Source organism: Microcebus murinus, chromosome 8 (assembly GCF_040939455.1).
Source record: "Microcebus murinus isolate Inina chromosome 8, M.murinus_Inina_mat1.0, whole genome shotgun sequence".
Lineage (NCBI taxonomy): Eukaryota > Metazoa > Chordata > Mammalia > Primates > Cheirogaleidae > Microcebus > Microcebus murinus.
In genome coordinates, this window is record NC_134111.1 from 78,001,640 (window position 1) to 78,029,423 (window position 27,784).

The 27,784-nt window shown below is 37.1% G+C and overlaps 1 protein-coding gene across 1 annotated transcript in view; it reads left to right on the forward strand.

The window, feature by feature from the left end:
- Positions 1 to 27,784, forward strand: part of PARD3B (par-3 family cell polarity regulator beta) — a 970,516-nt gene that overhangs the window by 581,175 nt on the left and 361,557 nt on the right. The window contains exons 14-15 of the mRNA XM_076005852.1: positions 5,997 to 6,096; positions 14,031 to 14,146. Coding sequence (XP_075861967.1) covers positions 5,997 to 6,096; positions 14,031 to 14,146 — 216 coding nt within the window. The remainder of the gene's footprint in view (positions 1 to 5,996; positions 6,097 to 14,030; positions 14,147 to 27,784) is intronic.

The following is a 27,784-nucleotide window of genomic DNA, read 5'->3' on the forward strand; positions in this document are numbered from 1 at the left end:
AATGTCCATTAGAAGCTGACTTTACTTTTTATCTAGATAAAGAAATAGCATGTTTGTTTGTTATTTTAAAAGTTTTCTTGACACAAGGTAAGATCTCCTTCTCAGACTTTAAATCACAATAGCAAGAGAGTCTGGGGAAAGAACAGCAAGTTTTCTACAGAATAGAACAGCCGTTTTTTTACTATGCTCATGTTATGATCATACACTTTGACATCCCTATCAAAATATCTAGACTTTATATAATTTGCTTGGCACTTAATTCTCAAGCAACATGTGACTAAGTTTAGGATTTTGTTCCTAATTATACCAATGACATCCAAGAAAACACTGAGCAACTTACCTCCTATCTTGTTTTATTTTCAATATCTATAAAATACAGTCATGTACCATATGGAACACATATATGATGGTGGTCCCATAAGGTTAGAATGGAGCTGAAAAATTCCTATTTCCTAGTATTTGCTGTACTATAGTTTTTTATTGTAATCCTAGAGTGTACTCCTTTTAGTTACAAAAAAAAATGGTTAACTATAAAATAGCCTCAGGCAGGTCCTTTGGGTGGTATTTCTGAAGAAGGCATTAGAATCACAAGAGATGAAGTCACATGCATGTTATTGCTCCTGAAGACTTTCCCAAGGGGCAAGATGTGGAGGTAGAAGACAGTGACACTGATGATCCTGACACTGTGTTTGCCTAGGCTAGGGTGGATTTGTTTCTTCGTTTTTCCAAAAAGTTTCAAAAATTAAATAATTTTAAAAATAGAAAAAAGCTTATAGAATAAGGATATGAAGAAAGAAAATATTTTTGTACAGTTATACAAAATATTTTAAGCTTTTATTAAAAAGTCAACTAAACAGGGTATAAGTAAAAAAGTTACAATAAGCTAAGGTAAATTGATTATTGAAGAAAGGAAAAAAAATTTATAAATGTAGCATAACCTAAGCATGCAGTATTTTATAAAGTCTACAGTAGTGCACAGTAATGTCCTAGAGACCTTCAGACTCACCCACCACTCATTGACTCACCCAGAGTCCTGTTTCCTAGTCCTGCAGACTCCCTTCATGGTAAGTCCCCTTTATAGGTGTGCCATTGTCTACCTTTTATATCATGTTTTTACTGTGCCTTTTCTATATGTCGACATGTTTAAATACATAAATACTTACCATTGTGTTACAATTGTCTACTGTATTCAGTAACATGCCGTGTAGGTTTTTAGTGTAGGAGCAATAGATTATACCACATAGGCTAGGTGTACAGTAGGTTAAGTACATTCTATGATGTTTATAGAATGATGAAATCGCCTGAGGATGCATTTCTCAGAATATATCCCCAACATTAAGTGATGAGTGACTTTTGTTTTTTATGCACAGCGTATTTTTAGAGGACATTGAGGTACTCAAATAAATGGGGTAATATCTCTTCCAAGGCTGAAATAATGACTCTACAGAACTAGTTAAGGATACACCCAGAAAAATGTTTAAATAATAAAATCACTCAAAGCACACACTAAAAATTTAATAATAATTGGGAAGATCAATGGAACGTTCAGACTCTGTCTCTCTTCTGAACAAATACAGTCCTTTGGGAGCAAGTGGCTACAGGCAACCACTGGGAGATTTTGTCTGTTCTCTTTCTTTTGAGACATAGGTCCAGGTAAAACAATTTTTATACCAATAAAAAAAACTATGCCAATTAACTACCTAAAAGGTTCTGGTTTTAATTCCTTCTCCACCTTGATTTTCCAAGTTAAAATAAAAAAAAAATATATTTCTTTTAAGAAGTGACTCTATTAAATCTTTTTTTTTAAGTAGAGAAAGTCTATTATATCTTTGTGGATCTCTACTACAGTACTAGGTTACAAGAATTATGCCTATCAAAACAAAGACTCATTAAATTGTAATTATTAGAGGCCAGTAGATGAGGTTTTCTTACTTTTTATATAAGCTTATTGGTTTAGAGAAAAAATAATTTAACAGAATTTATAAACACTATGCTATAGAAGAATGCCATATTCATCACCTATTTGTAATATTAATAACATTTTACATTTTGAAAACTATTGGGAGTTCCTGAGTTTCAGACCCACATAAGGTGGTAACGGGCCGCTAAGACTCATAAAACCTGAGTGTTGACTCACCCCTACCAATATTTCTTAGAGACCTACTTTAGAAAAACAAGATTAACTTGACAAAATGTAATGTCTAGTGAGGAGAGGAACTGTTAGAGCCAAAACATTAACTTTTTTTTTCTTCTCTTTTTCTTTTCCTTTGTATATTTAAAAATCCAATGTTGATATTCTGTGTTCCATCTATTTTTGTAATAATAGTACAAACCACCCACAGTTCTTGGTTATTTTATTTTATATTTTTATTCCTGTCAAGCTGTTACACAGAAAAGACATTTTTAGAACTAATGTTTGTAGAAATTGTAACACCAGTAAATTCACATTTGTGTTGAAGAATTGGTAGCAGTACCCACAGTGAAATAATTTTAAAAATAGAATTATTTCTATTCTATCTGTGGTGCTCCTAAATGGTAATAAGGATGGAGAGTGTGTCCCAAGGGTTTACTATGAAATCCTATTAAGCATTTGGATGGTAATGAAGTGCACCAACATTGTGCTTGCCGAGGAGTCTTGTGGGGGGAGGGCTGGTGATCTTACCCCAGGTGGGTGATAGCCCCAGTGTGGCTCAACTTGGGTTTGCTGTTCCCTCTCCTTTCACTGCTCTCTCCTCCCCTTCTGTCCTCTTCCCCTGCTTCCCCCGCTGCCTTGCCTTGAGCTCAAGCATACCCTGTCACCCACTGCCCCCAAGTCTGAGTCAGGCTTCTCGCCCTGAAGTTAGGCTTTTATCCCTACCTCACTTCAAATGGTTTGGTTCTGTGTCCTGTCCCCCTGGATCTGTGTTCCCTGGGGTGCTTTGTGCAGACACAAATGGTATAATTATTCCTAATGCATATCGTCCTGGGAACCAGCATGCTTCTCCCCTCTATGGCACGTAAGGCCTTACCTCTGGAGTGGTGATCAGAGATTGAGTTATACCTTTCAGTTTGATATTTATTGGATACCTCTGTTCTGCAGAATACACTATCAGGCCTGGAGAGACAAATGCAATACCACCATTGCCCTCAAGAGTAGTCTAAAGCAGGGGTTAGCAAACTTTGTCCTCAAAAAGGCAGATAGTAAATACTTCAGACTTAGTGGCCGGGTAGGATCTCTTTCACAACTCAACTCTACCAGGATAGTGCAGAACAGACATAAACCAGTAGGTGTGGCCATGTTCAGTAATACGTTATTTACAAAGCCAGGCACCTGGCTGGTTTGAGGCTAGGGCCATAGCTTGCTGGCCCATTCATTGATTAAGGGAGCCAGGTACCTTCCATTGGTGGCTGGGCCATCTTCTAGCACCTCCTTTCCTGGGTTTGGGGTGGTAGTTGAGGAAAGGGGGAGGAGAGTGGAGAAGGTGCACCTGTCTCATAACCCCTGAGAATGGAAATGACATTTTTATAGCAGCTCACATTCCTTTGGCAGGAGCTAGTGTGGGGACAAAAGGGGCTGAAGAATGGTATCTAGCTGCATGCCCAGGAAGAGAGGAAGGGTGCAGATTTGGTGAGCACCAGTACCCTGTGCTGCTGTTACAAAGGTACTGACAGACCCTAGGCAACTGTGAAGGCTTCGTGGAGAAGGTGATATGTAAGGTGAACCTTGGGAGGACAGTAGAACTTTGCCAGGTGCAGTGGCTTTTGCAGTTAGATAAGCAAGGACATTGAGGCAGGAAAGCCCAGAGGGTGTGGTCTTGGAGTGTGTTGAAGTGTGATGAAGTTGGTTGCCAGGATCACAAAACTTTACTCTGTAAGCAATTGTGTGCAACTGAAGTGATTTTGAACAACAAGTTACATGACCGCAAATATTTACCAATAGTGTGGAAGATGGGCTGAGAGGCTGAGAATAGAAAGATTAGAGCTGACAGAAAGGATATCGTCCTAACATGTCTCTTGTCCCCTATGCACATTATGGTCCGTCTGCACTGTTTCTGTTAGCAAGTCTCTAGCTGCCTGACTGCTGCCATGACATCCTGGATCCCTGGTGGTTGGGGGGCTGCAGGGGGCAGAACTGGGTACCTCTGCTCATCACAGTTCTTTACCCTGGTCACCTACTCTCTTCGGATTTCCTGCTTCGATCCTCATTTCCAGGGACATGTCAACAGTGCCACAACTACCTCCATATCAGACTGGTCCCAGGGGCAGAGCTTGGAGCAAGTCTTGGCTGGTGTATTCATCAGGCCTCACTAGAGAAACAACCTGTAAGATGTTGGGGGAGTGGGTATAGAGTGTTCATAAATAGATTTATTATAAGGAGTTGGCTCACACGATTATGGAGACAGGCAAGTCCCAAGATCTGCAGGATGAGAGGGCAAGCTGGAAACCTAGGAGAGTTGATGGTATAGTTTGAGTCCAAAGACCTGAGAAATAGTAAAGCTAATGGTACAATTCCAGTCTGAAGGCTGGCAGGCTTGAAACCCAGAAAGAGCCAATGTTTCGGTTCAAATCTAAAGGCAGAAAAAAAGCTGATGTCCCATTTCAGAGGCACTCAGGCGAGAGGAATTCTCTCTTACTCAGGAGAGGGTCAGCCTTTTTGTTCTATTCATGCTTTCAACCCATTGGATGAATGAGCCTACCCACATTTAGCAAGGGTAATCTGCTATATTCAGTCTACTGATCTAAATGTTAATCTCATCCAAAACATCCTCACAGAAACTTCCAGAAAAATATTTAGGTACCCTGTATCCTAGTCAGGTTGACATATAAAATTAACCATGTCACCTGGTATGTGGACAAGTCAAAGCAGCTTCTGTTTCCAGCAGCAGATTCTCAAGGAAAGAGAGGTTTTTTTCTCTTATCCTCTCAATCAGGGACAAATAGGGCCCACACTTTACCAAATATCTCACTGTAAGGGACACATAATAGAACTTATGATTTGTGGAGTAATAGTTCTTTCCATTTACTTAACACTTTGCATTAATAAATCACTGCTTGACTATGTACCATCTCATTTAATCCTCAGACTCTTCCAATGGGGGTCATCTTATTGCTACTTTATAGATTTAAAAACTGAGACTTGGAAAAGTTGAGTAATTTGCCTACGTTCACACAGCAATAGGGTTGGGAACTTGGCAGTCTTGCTCCAAAAACCATGCCCTTACCTGAGATAATCTATAATGCTTTTCATATATTAGTTAATATTGTCATTAATTATGAACATTAAATGAAATAATGTGTATAATGCTTAGCACAATGTCTGGTGTACAATAAGATCTTAACAAACCTTACTTTTTATTAATTGTAGTGATATTCAGCACACATATCTATTTTTCTAGGACAGAGTAGACTGGGAAAGTATACATTTTTGGTAAGCTGGAAAATGAGGATTTAGACCCCAGTTTTTTTTGCTCACAAGGCCTTATACCCAGGTGTCTCCATTGTGGAACAGATGCAGAAAGAGTGGGGTTTTTTTGTTTTTATTTTTTATCTTCTACTATGTCTAAATGATGAGTAGATATATCTTGTGATTTTTTAAGTTTCTTTTTCCACTGAGACAAATGCTTAAATCACCACATAATCCAGAGTATTCATTACAGAGTCTTGTTTACAAAAATGTTAAGGCATAAAAGAGATGACTTCATTAATCTTCCACAAATCACAGGTAATGAGTATGTGTCAGCCTTCCGTTTGTGGGAAAAGGTAGTCAAGATGCATGGACTTGATTTGCCCAGGGTTGCCAGCAGGTCACCAGCGTAAAAACATATTAGCAGCCTCAGCTTTCCTCATACGAGCTGCATTAGTTCTCATAAGAAACCCTCAGTTCCGCGTGAGGACTTATTTATTTCAAGGCTGGTTTATGTGCTGGCTAGAATTGTGTGCGAGAGATGGAAACAAAAGCAGACCCCGAATGGTGCTGCCTCGACTTCACTACAGCTCCATTCCTTCTGTGTTCACAGACCTATTGCTTCCCACTGACGGATGGGCTGAGAGCGAAGTACCACCTTCCCCACCGCCACATCCTGGTCTGGAATTGGGCCTTGAAGATTACAGCCACAGGTATTGAAAAAATGATCTATCGTAAATGTTCCCCGTTATTGTTTTTCTGGGGAAACTTGGCAACCTTATTTTAACTCTATTTCTTTCCAGAATGGAAATCTTATAGTATCTATAATTCCTTTCCAGTGAAAGCATCTCATGGTGAATGGCTTAGATTGTTCATATCTTGCTCCCTAGACTTTGTTAAGATTCATCTCATATTACTAAATATTTAAGAAAATGGTTGAATTTTCTTTTATAAGTTTAAAAACTAGAGCAGCGGAGCTCAAAGAAAAGTTATATAGGAAAAGTACAAAACAAAACTGAGAAAACATAAAGCTTGGTTTCTTTCTTTCTATTTGTAATTGGCAAACCCTAAAGGTATTTTAAAAATAGATGTTCCAAGAAAGTTAATGGAATATAAAAATTAAAGCAACACCATACATAATCTAAAATATTGAAAAGGGTACCCAATATTATATCCAGTCTGTAATAGAAACTAAAAAAATCAATAAGTTTTAGAATCACACAAGCATGAGGAGAGAGATTTACTAAGCATACATACTATTTGACTAGTGGAATTCATAGATTTTGTTCTTCTGATGAGTTTTAAAAATCATTAAATTGTCCCTTTGCTATTTTCTGTATTTATTATGGCTGTTAAAAGCTGTGTATTTTATTCCATTCTATGTCCCATGGTAATCCTGTGAAATTTCTTCATTTTTCTTGCAGCAATGCTAGTGTCATTTCTATTATGCTTTTTAATACAATCTGCTAAAAATAAAGCAGCACAACCAAAGTATAGCTAACTCTATTAGACGGAAGCTTACCTATACTTTGCCATCTCTGGCTCTTATATTTTTGAAGCCAGTTATCTTATTAAACTACAATTTCATGAACTAGATAGATAATCATAATAATGTTCTTGATCAGTATCTCTGGGGATTTCTTGAAAGAAAAGGTGGATATATTTAATTTTGTTCATACACTTCTGTTGCCTGCCTCAATCCTGAACCAAAAATGACAATTGAGTGGCATAAAAAATCCATTTTAAAAATAATTTCATTTGTTCTGCTTTACTGTTTGTCTTGTGTGTATGTGCACAACTGTGGGGATGGTGTAAAGATGAATCAGATATAAACCCTGCCTTCAAGAAGCTGGTAGGCTGGCAGCTAGACTCGTGGGACAACTAGAACATAAGGTACTACACCAGAAGGTGTAGATAAAATGCTCTGGGCTTCTGAGGCAGAGGAGAATGCTTCCAGATAGTGGAATCATGGAAAATGCAATAGTAAAAGTGTCATTCTTGCTGAACTCATGTTTAGGGGGTGGACATGAGATGAGCCCAGGAGGAATTTGAGAGTGAGAGAGAGGGAAGGACAGAAGAAACAGCATGGAGGTGGGAAAGTAAATTGATTTGCACAACTTGCAGCTGATCAGCCGGATGATAAAGTCCAGAGTGCAAGGATAGGTACACAGGCTTCTTTTGGTAGATAGGAAATCTTACTGTAGGGTTTTAGCAGACAATAGATGGGATAAAACCTGGAGTTTTCTTGTGTATAACATGAGTTGGGTAAATAGAAGAGGGTAGATACCGACCAGCAGCCAGAGACTCTGGCGCCTCCTGGGGTGCTTGCAGGCAGAGGTACCAAGCATCTCTGCAGGGGAGGATGGGAGAAGCGCTCAGATGAGAGGCCTGCAGGTGAGAGAAGTGCTTCCGAGATCAGAGAAGTGCTTGCAGAGATAGAATTATTGGGATTTAACAAATGCATTTTTGGCTTCTTCAATGACTCCACAGATTTCTTCCCTTCCCTTTCTTACAAAGCACATTCCTGTGTGATTTGGAGGGGGGGAAAAACTTATATTCGTCCTCACTACTGTAAATCTTCATTACGTGGTATGAATGAGTGACTTCCATTTTCTTTCAGCTTCCTTCTCCCTAAAGGCCTCTGTTCTCACAGTTTTACTAGAACTGCTTTCTTAATCATCAACAGTAATCTCCTTTCAGTCAAAAGTATGACATTTTCTCAGACTTTATTCTTCTTTTCCACTCTGCAGTATTTGGTTATTAAGGTATTGATTTACTCATCCATTCAAAAGTTTTTCTGGAGCTCTGAGCCAGACACTGTAGAAGGAACTCGAATGGATTAGAAAACATCCTTGCCTGCAAACATCCCTGTCCTCTTGAGGAGACAGACACACAGATACAGACACACAGATAATTAGAATGCAGCCTGCTAAACATTAGATGCAAAATGCCGTGGAACCCCGGAGCAATGGGCCACCAATTCTACCTGCATGTGTCAAAGAAGGAGAGCAGTGTTTAAGTGGTTTCTTGGAGTATGGGAAAGAACTCACTAGGCATAGAAGTGGTGGGAAGGACAATTTAGGTTAGGAAAACCAAGTGATGAGAGAAGGGACTGCATCATGAGTTCAGTGTAGCTGAAGCTTACGGTATCTCAGCTTCTAAGGGAAGGGAAGTTGTCTAAGCTAAGGGAAGAATCAGGGGAAGAGCTTTGTCTGCCATGCTGCGTGAACGCCATGCTTCTCCAGAGAGCCTGGGCATGATGATACCCAGCTGAGAGATTTCAGTTATGGAGGATAGTGTAGCGGTCCCCAACATTTTTGGCACCAGGGACCGGTTTCACGGAAGACAATTTTTCCACGCACTTGGAGCAGGAGATGGGGATGGTTTGGGGATGATTCAAGCACATTTGTTGTGCAGTCAAACTTCTCTGCTAATGATAATCTGTATTTGCAGCTGCTCCCCAGCACTAGCATCACCGCCTCAGCTCCACCTCAGACCATCAGGCATCAGATTCTCATAAAGAGCACGCAACCTGGATCCCTCGCATGTGAAGTTTACAGTAGGGTCCGTGTTCCTAAGAGAATGTAATGGCACCAGTGATTTGACAGGAGGCAGAGCCTATGCAGTGATGCAGCTATGGGGAGAGGCTGTAAATACAGATGAAGCTTTGCTTGCTGCCCCACCCCTTAGCTCCTGCTGCGCAGCCCGGTTCCTGCAGGCCTTGGAGTTGGGGACTGCAGTGACAGTGAATGGAGGAAGCCCCCATAGATGAGAAGGCCAGTTGGACTTGGAACTAACAAGAGATGAGCAGGGCGGGATCGAGGGAGTCTGGGTGGAGAAGAAAGGACAGAGACATTTTGAAATGGGGGGAAGAAGTCTTAAGCCTTGAAACTCTCCCTCTCCCTTCTCCTGGGATCCTGTGACCTGCACCATCCTACAAGCTGCTGCGTTGCCTAGGTGACCAGCAGCAGCAGGGTTTGGATGTGTGAAAGTTGGGATAGAGGAAGGATTGGAAAGGAGCCAGGAAGGTTGAGCAAGGGAGGCTGGCCTGTTTTTCAAAACAAATGTAAAAGCCTTCTAAGAGGAAAGAGCCAGGGGTGCTTGAGGGGTGGAGCCAGGTCTTAAAAAACAGAGAACTGCTATTGCATGAGGAAGGAAAAACAAACTGGATCAAACTTAATGCCTGTACAAAATGAAATCAGGAAATTGCTGAACCCATTTGTACTATCATGTCAATGATTATTAGAGAAAAGTTTTGAATATGTGTATATAAATAAATAAATAAAAGGGAAATATTATTTTTACTGTGAGATCTCGGAGAGAGTTGAAGGCAAATCAACAGCAGACAGAATGTAATGAGTGCTATTAACAGTTTAGGAAACAATTGCTTATTCCCTACATGTTCACATTTTCCCTCCCTCCCTCCTCCCTTCGCCTCTTCCTTCACTCTCCCCCTCTCTCCCTCTGTCCCTGTCTCTTTACTTCACACACATACCTGCATTTACTCTCACTCACAGTAGCCAATTGTTGGAAGATTGGACACCTGAGGCTTCAGACATAGTCTTTTTTGGCATGCCTCTCAAAATCTTCATCTCCTCCTTTTTTACTTCAGACAGTTCACTTTAAACATTCATTGATGGCTCTTGCATGTCTTTCACATTCCTGGTTTGTCACTGTAGTTAGGACACTGGCGTATGTTTCATGCTACCCTTATTTATTCATTAGGCAGCATAATTTGACATTGAGTATCGTTTCTATCTGGTAGATTCCTTGGTTGTTCATGCTGAAAACACGGCCTTTATCTAAGACATGTCTTTGGCCTGCTGTCAGCTTCCAGCTTCCCACACCCCTACTGCAGCCCACTCAGCCATGAGCACATAGTAGCTCCCTTCAAAATTAAAATGTCATATTTTATAGTTAATCATCGTGTTACCCTCTCACGCCCAACACTTTCGATATGTAGCATAAAATTACAAACCATTTTATTAGCCAAACTTGCATGTCTAAAATATTTTCACATTAATTCAATGCTACATTCACTGATTATTTCAGTGCACTATATGTTCACATTGACTCTAATCCCATAATGTCTTATGTTGCACTCACTTCTCTCCTTAAATATCTGCCAGTCTGGTATCAGCCTTATTTTGCCTTATTTCCATGTTGTACCACAGCAAGAGGGACCCTTTTATTGAAGGTTCCAAAGTGTACAGTTGGTCACAATCAAAATAATGGTCACATACACACATATATCTAATTATGATCAATTTAATGGACATAATATATATATAAATATTTGTTGTATTTATATGTACAAAGCAGCTTTTTATTTCTTTGATCGTTCTTGATTATATCCCAACATTTGTATAAAAATTCACTTTAGTGGCATTGCCACCTTACTTTTCAAATGAGGATTGGGATGATTTTTACCCAAGAGTCGGAGAAAATTTGAGTCTTATTCCTAATTTGTCCACTAATGCCTATTTTGGTAAGACATCTAAGACAATGAATAGGCTTCCCCAATACATTATTTAGCTGGGTAGATTCCCATAGTCTGCCTTAAGCAGAGCGCTTTAAATGCAGTGTGATCTATGTTTTAATGAGGAATATTCATGTTGATCCTAAACCTACTCCCTGGAGACTTTCATCATAAGGTGTGGCATCTGCTTTATTAACTGTTTGGTTTTCTTTTATTCTGTGATGTACATCACTTTGTTGAAACAAAAAGCTAACCTAAAATGTAAACTACCTGAGGGGGTGTGAGCAAATCTGCACCATAAAAGGGAAAGGCTTGAGTTTTGTGAATTCAGGATCAGCAACAGCTGTGTCCCAGGCTGACCATCATCTTAGCCAAAGCTTGTAGCTCTGGTCCTGGCTTTGCCCCCGGCCATCTGTATGACCTTGGAACGTCAGTCCTCTTCTTTGAGCCTCAGGATCTTATCTAAAAGATGGGGTGACCTTTAATCCCTTCCAGCTCTTAAATTTTTTGATTCTATAAAGGCCATGAGTCTTTCTGACACTAAGCCCACATCTTCACAAGAGATCAAAGGATGAAAAACTAAGTGCAAATAAAGGTCGAATAACACATTGAAAGGCAAGTGGTTCCAAAACACCAGGGCTCAGGGAGAAGCTCATGTTCATAGTAGTATCTCAAAATTTCTTAAAATGGGCTGAAAACGGCCGGGCGCTGTGGCTCACGCCTGTAATCCTAGCTCTTGGGAGGCCGAGGCGGGCGGATTGCTTGAGGTCAGGAGTTCGAAACCAGCCTGAGCGAGACCCTGTCTCTACTAAAAATAGAAAGAAATGAATTGACCAACTAAAATATATATAGAGAAAAAATTAGCTGGGCATGGTGGCACATGCCTGTAGTCCCAGCTACTCGGGAGGCTGAGGCAGGAGGATTGCTTGAGCCCAGGAGATTGATGTTGCTGTGAGCTAGGCTGACGCCACAGCACTCACTCTAGGCTGGGCAACAAAGTGAGACTGTGTCTCAAAAAAAAAAAAAAAGAAGGGCTGAAAACAATCCAAGTATTTCTATGAGGCTACACCAGTGTCAATAACACTAAGCGGATCAATCATTTTTGTTCACAGTTGGCATGTTTTGCCATCACCAGAGACTAGGTCTAATTTCAGGAGCTTTGTGTATTGAGAATGTACCAGACAACAGGAAAGAAGCCAGAAAGAGTATTATAATTCTAAAAGAGTGGATTTAAACTTCTTGAAAAATTTTTATGAAAACATGTAGAATCTTTCCATTGGAGAGTGCCTCAGGCCCTCAAAGACCACTCTAACTTAACTTACAGAAATAAAGAAATGGATTATCAATAGCTCAGGATGATTAAGCTCTTATTATGTGTAAGGCACTTTTCTTGATATTTAACATATATTTAATCCTTACAAAAACTTTACAGCATAAATTCTATTACTGCCCATTTTATGGATGAGGAAACTGAGGCCACACACCCTGACATGTCCCTTCAAAGCCCAGGCCCCTAACCATCACACCACATGACCCTTCTAAATGCAAGGGGAGCAGGGCTCCTAGTCACAGGCCTACTGAGAGTCTGACGGAAACAGAGATGGCAAAGCAACTGTAAAAAGCAGAGGTAACTGGAAAGGCTCAGAAACTTATATCCATCTGGAAAGCAAAAACAGATCTTCATCTGCTTATTTGTTACCTAAAGGCTTCTATAGCACTTACTCTGTGCCAGACACTAACTTCCTTACTTTGCAAATATTAACTCCTTCTATCCTCTTAACAACCCTTTGAGGTCGAGAGTGTAGTTACACTCATTTTATACATAAGGAAACTGAAGCACAGACAGGTCCAGTAACTCACCCAGGTGACACAGCTGGTGAGTGCCAGCGCCAGGATTTAAAATAAGACAGACCCACTCAGGTGTCAGTGCTCTTGAGCACTCTGCTGCCCGTCGTGGGTACTTCCTCGCTCTACCCACTGTATTGTAGTAACGAAGGTTCATTTATTCATTCAGCAGTATTCTTATTGCTATATATTAATTTTAACATTGCTGCAAGACAATATTAAATATGCATGACTGATGAGTTTCAAGAAAAGATTAAACTTACTTTGGTATGATTAGTTTAAAAGTCAAGATTCCTGTGTACATTTTAGAAGGATTCTCATTCAAAATAGTTACTTTTGTTGTTGTTTTGCTGTTTAAAGTATCAAACTCTGTTTGAAAAACACAGCTTTGGTACTTTCGGATTTCCTAAAGATACTTCATTTGAATTTTCACTGTATTTGAGATTAAGATTGCAGTTATGTTGAGATGGGCCACTGTATTTACTTTCTAAACAGGAGAATGCCAAAGGAGAAAGTGGCTATAATTTAATTTATTAAAAGTATATTAATATAATTTATTCCTAGATCAAGAAATAAACCATTTTCTGTAATTCTCATATATAATCTCCTCCAACCTTAAGCAAAATAAATATTCAACACAAAGAAAATTCTTTGAAATTGACTACAAGTACTAAGAAGCCTGTAACAGGCATTTGATGTATCTTGTGTCTAAGTTGTCAACTGTGCTTTTCCTGTTATTTCCTTTTGGTGTTATTGATGAGCAGACTATCTGCTAAGCATTAACAGTTTTAGAAAACAGAACAAAATAAAGTAGAAAACCAAACTCCTACAGCCATCGGTCATTCAACAGGATGGTTTTCTCTAAAGGATACAGCGCTTTCACTTGTTTTTAAAGGAAGGGCATGCTTAGCCCACAGAAATCTCTTAACCTGCTTTTGGGCTTTGCTAATAGCTGGTGACATTCTTTGAAGTGCTAGTGCTTCCCAGGCTCTCCTTACCCACTTGAAGTTATATAGTGTACAGCAGGATCCCAATTAGCAGAAATCAGTGAAGAGTAAAACACGATATTACTCAGAGAATATTTTATTTAAATTGTACAGTGTGATAAAATACATGAAAACAGAGTCGCTATGTCTCATAAAAGAAACCTAAGATTTAAGAATTAGTTTAAAATACATGGTTTGGAAGCTGTAGCGAGAGTGATGAGCAGCTGTGTTCAAAATGAGAACTGCCTTCCCCCCTCCCCGAACACACACCTTTCTATAAAAAGATTTTATTTTAAACCTTTTAAATCTAAGTACAGTGTATGGCTTCCTTCCACAGCTCTGGGGTGGATTCAGCAGTATTTTTTCCGGATCAGCACATCAACTTCAGATCTGTGACACCGGCCAGGCAGCCTGAATCAATTAATCTGAAAGCCTCGAAGAGCATGGACCTTGGTAAGCAAGGGTGAGGTGACATCCAGGTCATCTCTCCAGCCTCAGCCCATCTATCTTCCCAAACGTCCTGGTTTTGTCCCTTTAACTCACACATCAGGGAGCAAGATCTGCAGAAGGCTGGAGGAAGGGATAGTAGCCATCCCCTCTTCCTACCTCCTCTCACACGTTTCATTGTAATTACCCCCTTTGTAAAAGAAGGAGAAGTGATTTATTTTTATAGAGTGGTCTGTAAACTGTCCTCCATTTTACAGGTCAGAAAAACACAATTCCTTCTGGAGGGTCTGGATTCCATAAGCATGTTTGACTCACCTGCTTTTGTATTTGCTCTCTCACCTCTGCTAGTGCATTTCCGTTCCTTGTGGGCTTGCCTGTGGCAGAGCCTGGGAGAAGCATGTGGTTGAAGGAATCTTCTCCCTTGGTGCCATCCTTCTCTCCAGTGGACAGGGATGGAAGCAATGGAGAAGATTCACCTCTTAACTGCCAATCCTGTGGCAAAACCTGTGACATTGGAGGGAAGAAAGGGTCCCCCGGGCTTGCCAGATACAAGATGTCAAGGTACCCTGAGTCTATGCCTGAACAATCTCATTGAGGTCTTGACCACCACAGGGAATTTCTGGGTGACTATCAGCTACCAAGGCAGAACAAGGGCCGCTGTCAACTGTGTGTATAGGCCCTGGAAGACATCTCAGATACCCGAGAAAATCACTGCCCTCCCGTGTGTGGGCTCTTAGAGTGCTATTAGAGAAGAAAGAATGTGGGCGCAAAATAAATTCTCAGCAAAATATTCATTGCTTCTTGAAAGCTCAGAGGCCAAGATCTGCAATTGTATTTTCTTGAGGCATGTTATATATTTCATTAGTAGCAACAAGAAAATAAATAAAATAATCAAAACTGCAAGCTTTACCAACCAAACTGATAAATAGTGCTTATCTGTTATTCATTTACAAGAGTTCAGGAAAATGCTCAATCATGATGAAACAAGAGAAATTGATTCTATTTTGTATAAATGAACTAAATCACTGGGATGCATTTGCTGTAATCACCTATACTGAGAGACAGATAGAAAACCTTAACAAGGAAGCTGTCTTGAGCACTGGTCAGAAAGGGTATTTTCTCAAGCGTGAACCTTTGACAAAACAAAGGAAAAATGTCTGACAGTGACATAAGTTATTACTAATAATTTAAGGAGCAGTTCATTTTTATAGAGTGCTTGATAAACATTTCCTGTTCTGTCTCTCCAATTTCTCTATAAAGAAGACGAATGCCTAAAAACTAGTCTTATTTTTGATGGGAGAAATATATTACTGTTTTCCTCACTTAATTAAAAAAAAAAGAGCAGCTAGTTATTATGGTTAAAAAAAAAATCTCTGCAAAAGAAAATCAGATCGCCTCTATTTTAATTTAAGAGAGGATAAATATTATAAAATCTGTAAAATGTAAAATCTAAGACATGTCCAGAAACAGAATTTCTGTTTATATTTTTTATTACTGAAAACTTTGTTTTTGAGAGGTTTTAAAGTGAAATAGTTATTGCAAAAAAAATGTAAAGTTAGCAGTCATACATTGCATTTTATTCTATATATACTATACATGACAGGCATTTATAGTATAATTGAACAAACCATAAGTTTGTTCAATTCACAATATTGGGCAGGTCATGAGCTCTTTTCTTAAGGACACAAGTACCAAAGTAAAAGCCTTGGCTAAAATGCACCATACAGCTGAAGTACTCAATAATGTGCTGTAAAAACATTTTTAGAGTAATCATCCAGGTTTGGTCCCTTCTAGGAAGTACCAATTTAAAGCTAATAGTCTTGCAGAAGGCCCTGATCTTCAGCATTCCAGGAGCATTCTGAACCTGCTCCCCAGAACAGTCTAATGAATGAGCTTAATAAATGTGTTGACGTTCTCAGTGAATTAACTCAGGTAATACCTGAGTGGTAAACATTTGAAAGTGTATTTTCTATTTGATTAGAGGAATAGAATTGTAGTTTATTTCTCTATCTCGTATTGGGCTAATGTCAGAAATTAATTTATTTGTTAAAAAGGTGGGTGATTCTGTTTATAAGAATAATACAGCAGGATTAAGATCCATTCTTTAAAAGGTTTTAAAGTATCCTAAAGTATTTAGGTTGAATACCAAATTGGTGCTATTTGACTATTTTTGACCCAGAAAAACAGTTTTATATGGTTCAAAATAAAAAATAAAGATAAAAACCTCCTATTTATTGGGTAATCAATTAATCTGGGCTATTTCTCCTGTGGAAAGCCTGTAGGACTCTTCAGAGGTTAATGGGCCCCATCAGCATCATATCTATTTTTCTTTCACTTTTGCTGCTGAGTCTAAGCTAGTATTTTAACTTGCATGTCAATGAGTCATTGTTCCTGTGTTCAAACTATTTTAAAGGTTCCATTTACTTATTTTCACTTATATTTCCAAACACAGACAATTCTTATTATGAATAACAGAGCCTCCTCACCTCCACGTCTTTCACTTATTCACCAGAAACAAACATGGTTTAAAAGTAGCTTGCTGTGTATTTGTTGAGAAAGTATCTATTTCCTTCCCTATCTGTGTACTTGTCTATGTCACTTGTTGTTTCTTGGTAATATTTGCGTAGTGTTATAGTAATGAATGTTGATTTACAGTTTAATTTTCTCTTCTTCTTTTGTTGGAATGTGGGCTTGATTGAGAGTTTTATTTTTTGTTGTAGCAGGATTGGGGGGTTCATTTGTATTTCTTATTTTTCGATTTGCTTATTTATATCCTTTGCCAGTATTGCCATTTGCTACTTCTTTTTCTCTTTCATTTTTAGAACTTTGCTATACATGTTGGAAATAATTTCTTACAATCTATTATTGGTCTTTTTAGTTTGTGATGTCCTTTACCATAAAAAAATTTCATGTTATAGTCAAATACTTTCATCTTTTCTTCCTTTATGACATTTGGGTTTTCTGTTTACTTCATTTATTTTTTTTCTGGTACCTTTAAATACCTTTTTTAAATGTTTAGCGATCTATAATATATTTTTATCCACGGGGTATGAAGTGGGAGAATTTTTCTCCACATAAATAGGCAAATTATTAATAGCATTTATTGACTTTTCCATTTTTTCCCTATTAATGTGAAATACAGTTACATTGAATACTAAATTCCCATATATACATACATGAGCAGATTTCTAGACATGCTATTCTGTTGCTGTATTAGTCTGGTCCAAGCCAGGGTCGCCCTGTTTAAATTATCATGCTGTTACTTTGTATTTTGATTATAGCATAATCTTCCTCTGATTTTTCTTATTTTGTAAAATAACTTGGCTCTTTGTATGCATTTATTCTTCCACATAAACTGTAGAATTAGCTAATCCAAAAGAGTTTAAAGATTAAACATGAATACTTCTATATGTATGTGTGTGTTTATGTGATCATTAATTATAATGTTTACTATTGGTTCCTGATAGAAACATTTTATCAAACATTTTATCAAGCTAACTATTGATAAGTTTCTTTGTATTCCTGGCTTCCTAAAAGTTTTTTTAAAAAAACTTTTTTAAAATCAGGAATGAATGTTGAATTTTATTATTTTAAGAACCTATACAAGGTGATGATGCATATTTTGCTCTTTATTCCATTAATAAAATATATGTGAATTAATTAATAGATTCCCCAGTAGTGAATCCTTGATTCTTTTTGTATGACTAAATGTATCTCTTCACTTGAAAAGATGCCCATTTGATTAACTATAGAGATATATATTAAACCTTCCTGAAATGGGTAGCCCATTATCTATATGCTCTAAAATGCAGGTGTACAACTCTGATTACAATTTTACTCAGTGTCATTAATTTCTATAAACCCATTATAGGTTTTGTTTTGTTTTCTTTTTTTTTTTTTTTGAGACTCCTTTGCCTCAGAATATTGTGGATACTTTTAGTGGCATACATATGGTCACATTTAAGTCAGATCAAAAGTGATTAAAATGATGAATAAAAGGAAATTTATTTTTAAATAATTGGGTGTAACTATGCTTATTCAAAGGGGTTAGGGTGTCACTTAGGAGACTGGGTAGATACTTCTGGGTTTTCCACAAAATCAATCTTTTCCTACTAATTGTAGGCTTTTCTCTATTTATTTTAATTACCAGAATTACTATGTTCAGTCTGGATCCCTTTAATTTGTTCATAATTGAGCTTGTGTGGGTGTTGAGTTGGAAGCTCTCAGGAGCTGAATAACACAGCTGCCTCTTTGGCCTTTGGCATAGGGTTTTCCCCCAAAGAGCTGCCCTTGTTGGCAGTGTGCCAAGGATTACATTCAAAGACTTTTTGATGAAGCATAAAAATCTTTAATTTCCAGGCTTGGTGTTTTATGACCCCATAATACTGTTTAAGAATTGGTCTGAATTATTCAAGGGGTAGTACTCCAGTATTTCGGAACCTTTGTTGACCTGATCTGTAGTAGCCCCATTCAAAGTTAAGTTTAAAACGCTATTTTCCACAAGACCGTTTTTTTTTTTTTTTTTTTTTTTTTAGTGTTTTCACTCTGGTTTCAAATCGGCCTTCCACTCCCATTTCAGAAGGGTGTCCTATGACACAGTTAGGAGAAGGGTAAGGCAGTGCAGATGGGAGAAGCCGGCCAGCTGTCCTGCCTCTGTTCAATGAGAGGAAATGAGCCTAAAGTGATGCATGAGGCATTTAGAAGAAATTTTAGGAAGTTTCCTGACAATGAAGATTGTTAACATTCCATGTCTCATAGTCTCTTTAAAAAGTGCATGTGTCTTGAATAACTCTCCCTAAAATCAAGACAAGAAATAGATTGGCTGATTTCCTTTCAAGATCTGTGATTTAGCAGTTTTGTCTTCCGTTAGTTGCTTGTCCTGATTTTTGTTAAGTTAAAAAAATGTTTCGAAACACCCCCAATTGAAGTAAATTATAAATCAACTGATTCCTTGCATCTACAAAGGTAAATATTTGGGATACATTTTGAATATAACCTTTTTATATATGTCAGATATTTCTCTTAGAGAGTAGTTTGGCATCTCTAATATCAGATGAAAGATGGGCATAAAAAAGGTTAACTCTACTGCTTGAATCTTTATTTTAAAAATATTTTTTTAGATAATGAGGTATTTCTATATGCATTCTTGATAATAAGATGAATATCCTGAAGATCAAATAAACAGGAGAATTTTTATAAAATTATATATTCCAGTAACTGTGATGCTATTTTATCTCCCTATGTATATTTATTTTAATATAAATTTTATTTATATCCATGGGTCTTCTTTGCTGTCCATCAATAAGTAAACCTCTGAAGATGAGGAAAGCTCAACCAGGTACTACTATTCTGGATACAACTTAGACTTTAAAGAAAAAAATACCCATTAGATAAAAAAAATTAATCATTGGTAACACTAAAAGAAAGTATCTATTTACCTTGTATATAATCAAGGAAGAATCCAAAGATGAAGTCAGATGTATGCCCTAAGATTTAGGAAGTCAAAATTAAGGAATTACAGAGGATGTTTATTCATTCATAATCAAATGTTTATTGAGTGCCTACTGTGTGCCAGGAAGTACATTAAACACTGGGGATTTAATAAGCAAATAAGAGAAATGGTGCTTGCTGCATGTACCTAGATTGAAACCATAACAGGAAAGGAAAACTCAAGAGCTAAAGAAAGATTTCCCAAAGGAAATTCTGACATTATGATCATAACTGAGGAAGAAAAGGGAGAGGCGTCTGAAGACACTAGTGGCTGCTTTAGGAACTCTCTGATAACCTTGGCTATGTAGGAAAGAGAGAAGCAAATGATAAAAGAAAAGGAAAAAATAGTGAAAATAATCTAAAAGAATAAATGCAGGTAGAGCTAAACAGCTGCATAAGATGAGACTTACAAAACCAAATAAGAGCTTGACTGCCAAGCTATTTTTAAAGCATAAAAAAGAAAGTGTGTGAAGTAGCCCATTGTTTAAAACACCTAACAGATGTCAGGTGGAAAGCAAAGCCACCCAGTTCCTGTGTTAATTTTATCTTCATGCACACAAGAAAATGATGTTCGAAGTGAAAAAGCGTGGCTGCCAGGGAATGGAATTCTAGACAATTTTATCCCTGTGCACTGAAAGGATTGTAAAGTGATTGTCCTGATCATTAGAAATCATGAAGAGTAGGCCTCACACTGGGAGACAGGAAGCAAATTACCAATTTTCACAAAGATGACGAATTCCATAAACAACTAGTGATCTCAGTGCTGATCCTCAGAAAATTTCCATGTCTGTGAAATGATAAAAAAAAAAAAAAAAAGTGATGGCCACCAGCAGTCTCCATGGAATCCTTGAAATTAGTGGTGTCTCCTTTCTTTTTTGGTAGGATTTCTAGACTGGTAAATTAGGGAAATGTTATAAATATAGGTGTTAGTGATTTTTATAGAGGTATTTCAGTTTGTTTTCTGATTGAGACTTATGAGTCAAATTACACACTAGGGTAGATAAAACAATAAAATGCCCTTTCCTGAAATGTACTAATTAACGGCTCATTGTCACCTTGAAGGAAATTAAATAATATATATTATAAGACTATACTTGACCCCTGTCATTGTGTACTAATAAGACTGAACAGAATTTTATGAAGACTGGATGTGTATAATTTGCATGAAGGCATTGAAAGGCATTCTTACCAAATTTCAGGAGACATTGTCTCAAAGAATTGGGTAATATGTTAAATTAACAAAGTTAGCATTTGAATGGTTTCTCCAGAATTGAAGAAGATAGAATTTAACAAAGAATGATGCATTCATCCAACAAACATTTATTGGATACTTACTGTATGCTAGGAAATATCCCAGGTATATAAGATGAAGGTTGCAATCTTATGGGGTTTTCATTCTCATTGTGTAAATGGATGACAAAGTTGCACACTGTGAATAAATAATAAAATTTCAGATGATAGAGATTCAGATAGAAATGATTTCTCTGAAGCCAAATATAGGTAAAGATGAAGACTGAGGGGACTAGAAGTTATTTTAAATAGAATGTCGTTGAAAGATAAAGGGAAGGTCCTAAAGTCAGGTTTTAAAAAAAATTCAGCTGTACAAGTATAGGATTTGGGAAAGTTGACATGATAGCAATTCTTGGGAAGTCCCCTGAGTTTTAGCTGCTTGCCTTACGTAGTCAAATCTAGTTCTATGTTATCAGATCAAGGAAGGTAACAGCTCCACTCTATCCTGCCCTGATCATAACACATTTACAGTGCTGTATTTAATTCTGGGTACTTTAATAGATACAAAGACAGTACAAAGTGCACCCAAATATTGGTGAGAGGGCTTGAAACCATGTCCTGTGAAGCATAGTTGAAAGAAAGGAAGATATTATACCTGGAAGAGAGATGATTTAAGAGGCATAGGAGAACTCTCAAATATTTTCATGGCTAACATTGAAAAACTAAAATCTGTTTAAAATTGAATCTGTACCCTAAACACTATCAAGCAATGATAACCACTTCAGAAGATAATCAAGTTTATAAGCTTTGAAATCTAGAAAGAAGATAGTGATGGAAAACTGAATTCTGGTTTGTAGTATGTTTGGTATGAAAGGAAAAAGCATATAAATTAAAGCAATTCATGAAGACTGAGAAGAATTCACCAGAATGATGGAAAAGGGACCATCATGTACGTTTCAGTTTCTGATAAGGAATACAGGTTCATTTTATTTTTTGTTGCTGTATCTTAATATGTTCATATAGTTGAAACAGCCATGTAGGTTGTAATTGAAGTGGAATGAGTAGGTGAAAACAAGTTGAGTTTAGAGAAATTGTATGTCAGAACCTAGGCTAAATTCTTAGAGTGATATCTCTACTTAGGAAAGATTTCATATGCAATTCATAGCACCTCCATCCAAAGCAGGCCTCTGCAAAAAGTTAAGAAAATCAACATGGATTAAATAAAATTTAAGAAATATTTTAGACAAATGCTACAATTAAAAATTAATTATAGACTATCATTAATATTAACTGAATGTAGACATATAGATCACTTCCCCACATTTATAACTAGATTATTATTTTAGATATAGCAGAATAAGGCAGATTCTGTTTAAAATTAGTTAAAATAATTAGTTAAAATAATTATTTGATTGGGGAGCAAAGATATAAAAATGGTTCTCTATGTCAAAAATATGTTTCTCTTTCTCTAAGTCCATATGTAGCCTTTCTTCCTGCTTTACTTTTTAAATTCCTTGAGAAATATATTTTTAAGAAGAATTTGACTTTGAATTCACTATTACTATTAATTGGAAAACAATGCCTTTTGTGTAGAAATTGTATTTTTATACTGCTATGTTTCTGGACTTGTCTGAAAGTCATAGCACATTCCAGTTCATCCTTGGCATACCTCATCCAATGAAGAAATTCTTACAAATGCCTTAAGCACAGTTGACTCCTTTATCATTTGGTAAATGAGTAAGTGAAGTACAACTCTCTCCTATGCCCCCATCTGAAAAAAAAAGCAAGGATCATCCCTCTTATATAAAAACACTTCACCTGATGCCTAGCACATATGACATTCTGTGTTGTTATTAGTAATAGTAGCAGTCACCGAGAGGGTAAGGTTAGTAGTAGTAGTATTAGAGGTGAGCCTCCACATCTACACATTTTTCTTGTAGTTGGTGATTGGCTAGAACAGTCAATATAAGTAAATTCTCCTCAAGTATCACAAAGTACTGGAAAGTACATCCTTTATTCAATCACGGGGTCACAAATGATCTCAAATGTGGCCATGCCATTTTTCACTCAGACTATATTTTCTCAAGCCAGGGGATTAGTGCATAGAATATGTAGTTAATTTAAAATTCCAGTGTCTGAGAAAGAAATCCAATGTTCTATTTTCCCCCAAGAAATACAAAGAAAATCTATAAGGGTTGGAAATATTTGTAGCTGAACATTAACCAATGATGTTCTGCCAGTAACTAACTCATGCAGATTTTTATTAAATTGACCTCTGTATATTTAGAACATTATTTGTGCTCTGATGAGAAATCTTGATCAATGGAAAGACTGCCTTATCCTTTAAAACTTAAATATTCTGGCCGCCTCTTAAAAGTTGGATTAGTGCATGATGTATTATACTGTCGTCCTTATATTCTGTACCTCAGTTGAGGCTCTACATCTAGGATTCTAAGCCTTTTAAATAAAGCCAATATGAACTTCTTCTTCTCGCTTGCCTTTGTTTCCTAAGCCATTGTTCATATTCAAATGAAATTCTGTGTTCTTTTTAAAAGAACTTTTGTATTAATATAAGAACATCTTCATAAAAATATGAAGCTAAGGAAGCTATTCAAAGAGTGGAACAAAATACTTTAATTCTCCTTACAAATGTGAACCAAATCCATTTTAGTCATTTTGAAGTGAGTTTCATTAGGTGAAAATATTACATATAATATACAATTAAATATTAGTATAATAAAAAAGTAATATATATTAAGTGAATTTTACAGTTTCATAAGTATATCTCTTCTGATATTCTGAATGATAAAAATTTGTTATTGGCAATACTTTATGCAAAGATTAAAGCTACTATAAGGAGATACAACTGTCTTATTGTTAGGCACAGTAGCAGTTTATTCTTTAAAAAGCAGAACATCTTTAGTCTTGAATATTCTTATTCTCATGTATGCATATCTATATTCTTCTAATTTTTTCCCAAAAGTAATTATACCAAACATCCTTTTAAATTTGTGTTAACAGTCTAACCTAAATGTTATTCTCCATTTCTTTGCTTGTACATTATCTTTTAATTGTAAAGTTTGCTGTTGAATAAGTGTAACAGGATTCACTTGCCTAATATTATATTATTTGTCGTAAATGTTGTTTCCAATTCTTCACTCTTAAAAATAGCAATGCATTGAGCCTGCTAGTACATCAGCCTTTGTAAACAATCATGATTATTTTATGATTACAATTTCTATAAGTATAACTCTCTGGCCAGATGATATATTTAAGCTCTAAGCTTTTGATTCATATGACCAGTTGCCCTGTGGAAAAACAGTTTTGCTCTTATCAGCAGTATATGGAAAAATCTGAGTGTCATCATTTTTTTTCATTTTTTCCAATGTTATAGACTTAAAATGAGTATTTTTATCTTTTAAAACTACTCTGTGGTTAAACATTTTTCATCTGTTTAACTGCATATTTTCTGTGCATTATCTAAGCATTTCCATTATAAGACTGAAAAATTCGATATTAAATATCACTTTTTGGAAGTACAATGTTATTCTACATTACAGATCAAGTTTCGGCCATTGCTCACAGGGAAAATAGATACTTTGCTTTCACTTTGTTACTCCAAAGTACAAATTAATTAATACATTTGTGTCTTGCATTAAATGTTTAGAAAAATGTCTAAACATGAACCAGGGGCCGAGTCAGAATTCAAACTAATTTATAACACAAACTGCTTAATCTGGGGCAAGTCAATTAATCTTTTTAAAAATAATTTATGTTTAGTTCTTCATGAAAACCCCCAAAGCTACAAGACTTTATATGCAGCAGTTCTGGCTGCTTTAGAGCACGTTAGTACAAAGACTGACATCACCATAAACACCAGCTTGGCTTTTATAAGACTGAAAAGTTGTCCATTGCTTGAAAATATAATTTAAATTTTATGTAAAATTCATCCATCCATCCTATTTCCTCCTTCATTCATTCATTTATTAAGCAAATATTTGTTGGGTGCTTCCTCTGTGCCAGATAATGTTCTAAATATCTGAGGCATCAGTGACGACAGCAATATCTTGTTTCTGCAGCTTTCCTTTTGTTAAGTGGAAATACTCTCATGTACAAAGTTTGAGAGATTAGGTGTGTAAATGGTAATAATAAGTGAATAAAGAACTGGCATGATTGCCAGTGGAACAAACATAACTCCTACAAACTGTAGAAAGAGGAAACATGACTGGAAAGGCTAATGTTTTAGTACCCACTTGGTTTCCAGTGTTCATAAGAAAAGGTAACTAGGAACTCTATCCAATGAAGGTATAAAAATTAAACTGAAAATTAAAATAGAGATCAAATTGGAAATTGACTAATCAAGAGTGATGGTTTTAAGTGAGCTGGGAATAAACTGATCTATTCTCAACTGATCCAGGAACTAACTGGCATAATCCCCAATCCCCAAGCACTTCAGAATTGTCTTGAAAGAATCGTGAGAGCTGTAAAGGTGCACCATGGAATTGGAAAACATTTAGCCCATATTCAAAATTTGGAGAAAATTATCGTGGCACCCTAATTGAGTGGAAACGAGCCACATCACAGACTTTTTTTCTTTCCAGCTTTAATAAATCAGTAGATGCCACATAAATAATCCCAGTGCTTTCTGTGTCCTCAGAAAGGCCAGAGGAAAATCACAGTGGCCCAGTCCTCTGGGCAACTTTATCAAAGATTGAAGAATATGCTAAGATAAACATAGATCTCCACAAAAACGTTGTTGAAACTTAACAGATTGAAGGTCTTCGTAGTGACTTGAATGATAAAGAATGATCAAGGAAGCTTGGGAAATGCTGACGCAGTTAAACAGACGTACAGGATTGCTCTCAACCTTTAGTGTGTTTCATGTACATCGGCAGGCTTCGAGAGTCTCCAAGATATAATATATGCAGCGCTTCCCAGGTACATTTGCTCACAGAAACTTTGAGCACAGACCGTCTCATAGGTCTAGTCCTCTGAGGAACGTCCTTGGCAAAGAAGATATGAGTACGCTGTGAGGTTTAAAGGTGACATGCAGCAGCCAGCGTAGGGTGAGGAAGGACTGCCAACAAGCCGGGACGTGTGGAGCAGTGCTGTGAAGGAAGCTGCAACCTCAGAGAATCTCCAGGGTAGAGAAGTGTCCACAGCTGCTAAACAATAATGTTTCAATACCCACAGGTAGGAATTAACTGAGAGCAGCAGGAAGGAACAAGGCTGTAACTAACCACGCTGAAATTCAACATGGACTGTGAGAACAGAATGTGACTGAGGGCACTGCAGTACGCCTCCAAAAGAATGGCCCTCGTGTGGTGAAATAACCTCTAAGATATCACTGAGTGTTTGTGGCCAGAAACCACTGATTGTCCCTTACATATGGCAAAAAGATCAACTTTCTCAGGCCCAAAATTCAAGCTCCAATGCTTATTAATCTAGAACATGAGGAGGAAGAAGGGGAAAATCATTAGTTGTAAATGTGATTGGTTTTTGAGCACTTGCTGTATGCCAGGCACAATGTCCTTGTACAGTAATTCTATAGCCATTTTACAGAGGGTGTGATCAGGGCTGGAAGAGCTGACTAGTTTCACAGCTAGTAGGTTGTGGAGCCAGGATTTGAACTCCGGCACGTTTAATATTGATGGCTGGGCTCTAAGCCATTACCGCCTTCTGTTTCAATTGAGGCTTATTAATTTCCCACTCAGTCTTAACCCTACAACTAGGAGACCCATTCTCTTTCCTCTCCTTTTAAACATCTATCTGATATTCAGGATCCATTCAAGTCTTGCCTGCTTTAGGCGGCTGTCATTTTTTTTCCACTTCTTGTTCGGAATTCCTAAAGCAATGATAATTACTATTACTAATTTTAGCACAGAATTACATACTCTCTTGGGTACCCACTGAGAATGTTTTCCCACTACAATCAGATTGCAAGCCCCTAAAGGGTCGTACGTTACAGGTCTAGGATGCCTCACCTCCCCACTTAGCGTGTGTAACGTAGGTGCCCTGTAAATCCGACATGGATGGGCGAACGGACAGTGTCAGTGCAGTCTGGCTGCAATCTCAGAAACTCTATTGATCTCGATGATTGATTTCACTGATCTTGCTAAGTAGTCAGGTTCCCCTTTCCTACATCAAAAGATTGAATGAATGAATAAAAGCGGAAACAAATGACGTGTGAATAAAAATACAAATAAATGCTTTGATTTAAGTAGAAAAATAAAATAAGGATAAAGGTATTTTAGAAGGGTGCAAGAGTGTTGCCCTACACGCATGGTCACATAACTCAACTCGTTTTGTTCATTTATAAGGGAGGTGTTTGGGAAAGGCTCGTAAAGATGCATATATTTAAAGAAGGAATCAAACACTGGAAATATAGAAGGCCAAAGGCCTCAATTTCATTAAATGAAGAAGAATGAAAGCAGTTGTTTAAAACTTGAGGAAAAGGGCTGTGTGCTTTATCTCCTAATTGGAGGAATCTATGAATAAATTAGGCAATCACTTGACATAATTGATTTAGATCACGTGAATTCACTTGCACCACCAGAGAGGGTAAATTAGATCAAATTGTTGTGGTCTCGTCTAGTCTTCTGTTCCTCACTGAAGTTCTTTTTCCCTTTGTATTCCTCTAGATCTTCCTTTTGTTATTGTTTTTACATCTGAAGTATGTATTTTTATACTATTTAGTTTTAATAAATAAGTTTTTCCTTTTGATTATAGAATTAGAGTTGAAGATAAAATTTCTGTAATAAAAAAATCTTTGTGCTTATTTATTAATCTCATTTTCCATAAATCTGTTTGCACAAGAATAACATTGTGCATAAACCTAGTGCCATGGGAATTATATTCAAAACATGCTTGAACTGCTTGCTCTTACCTGAAGCAACATGAAATTGAATTACATTAGTATAGAGC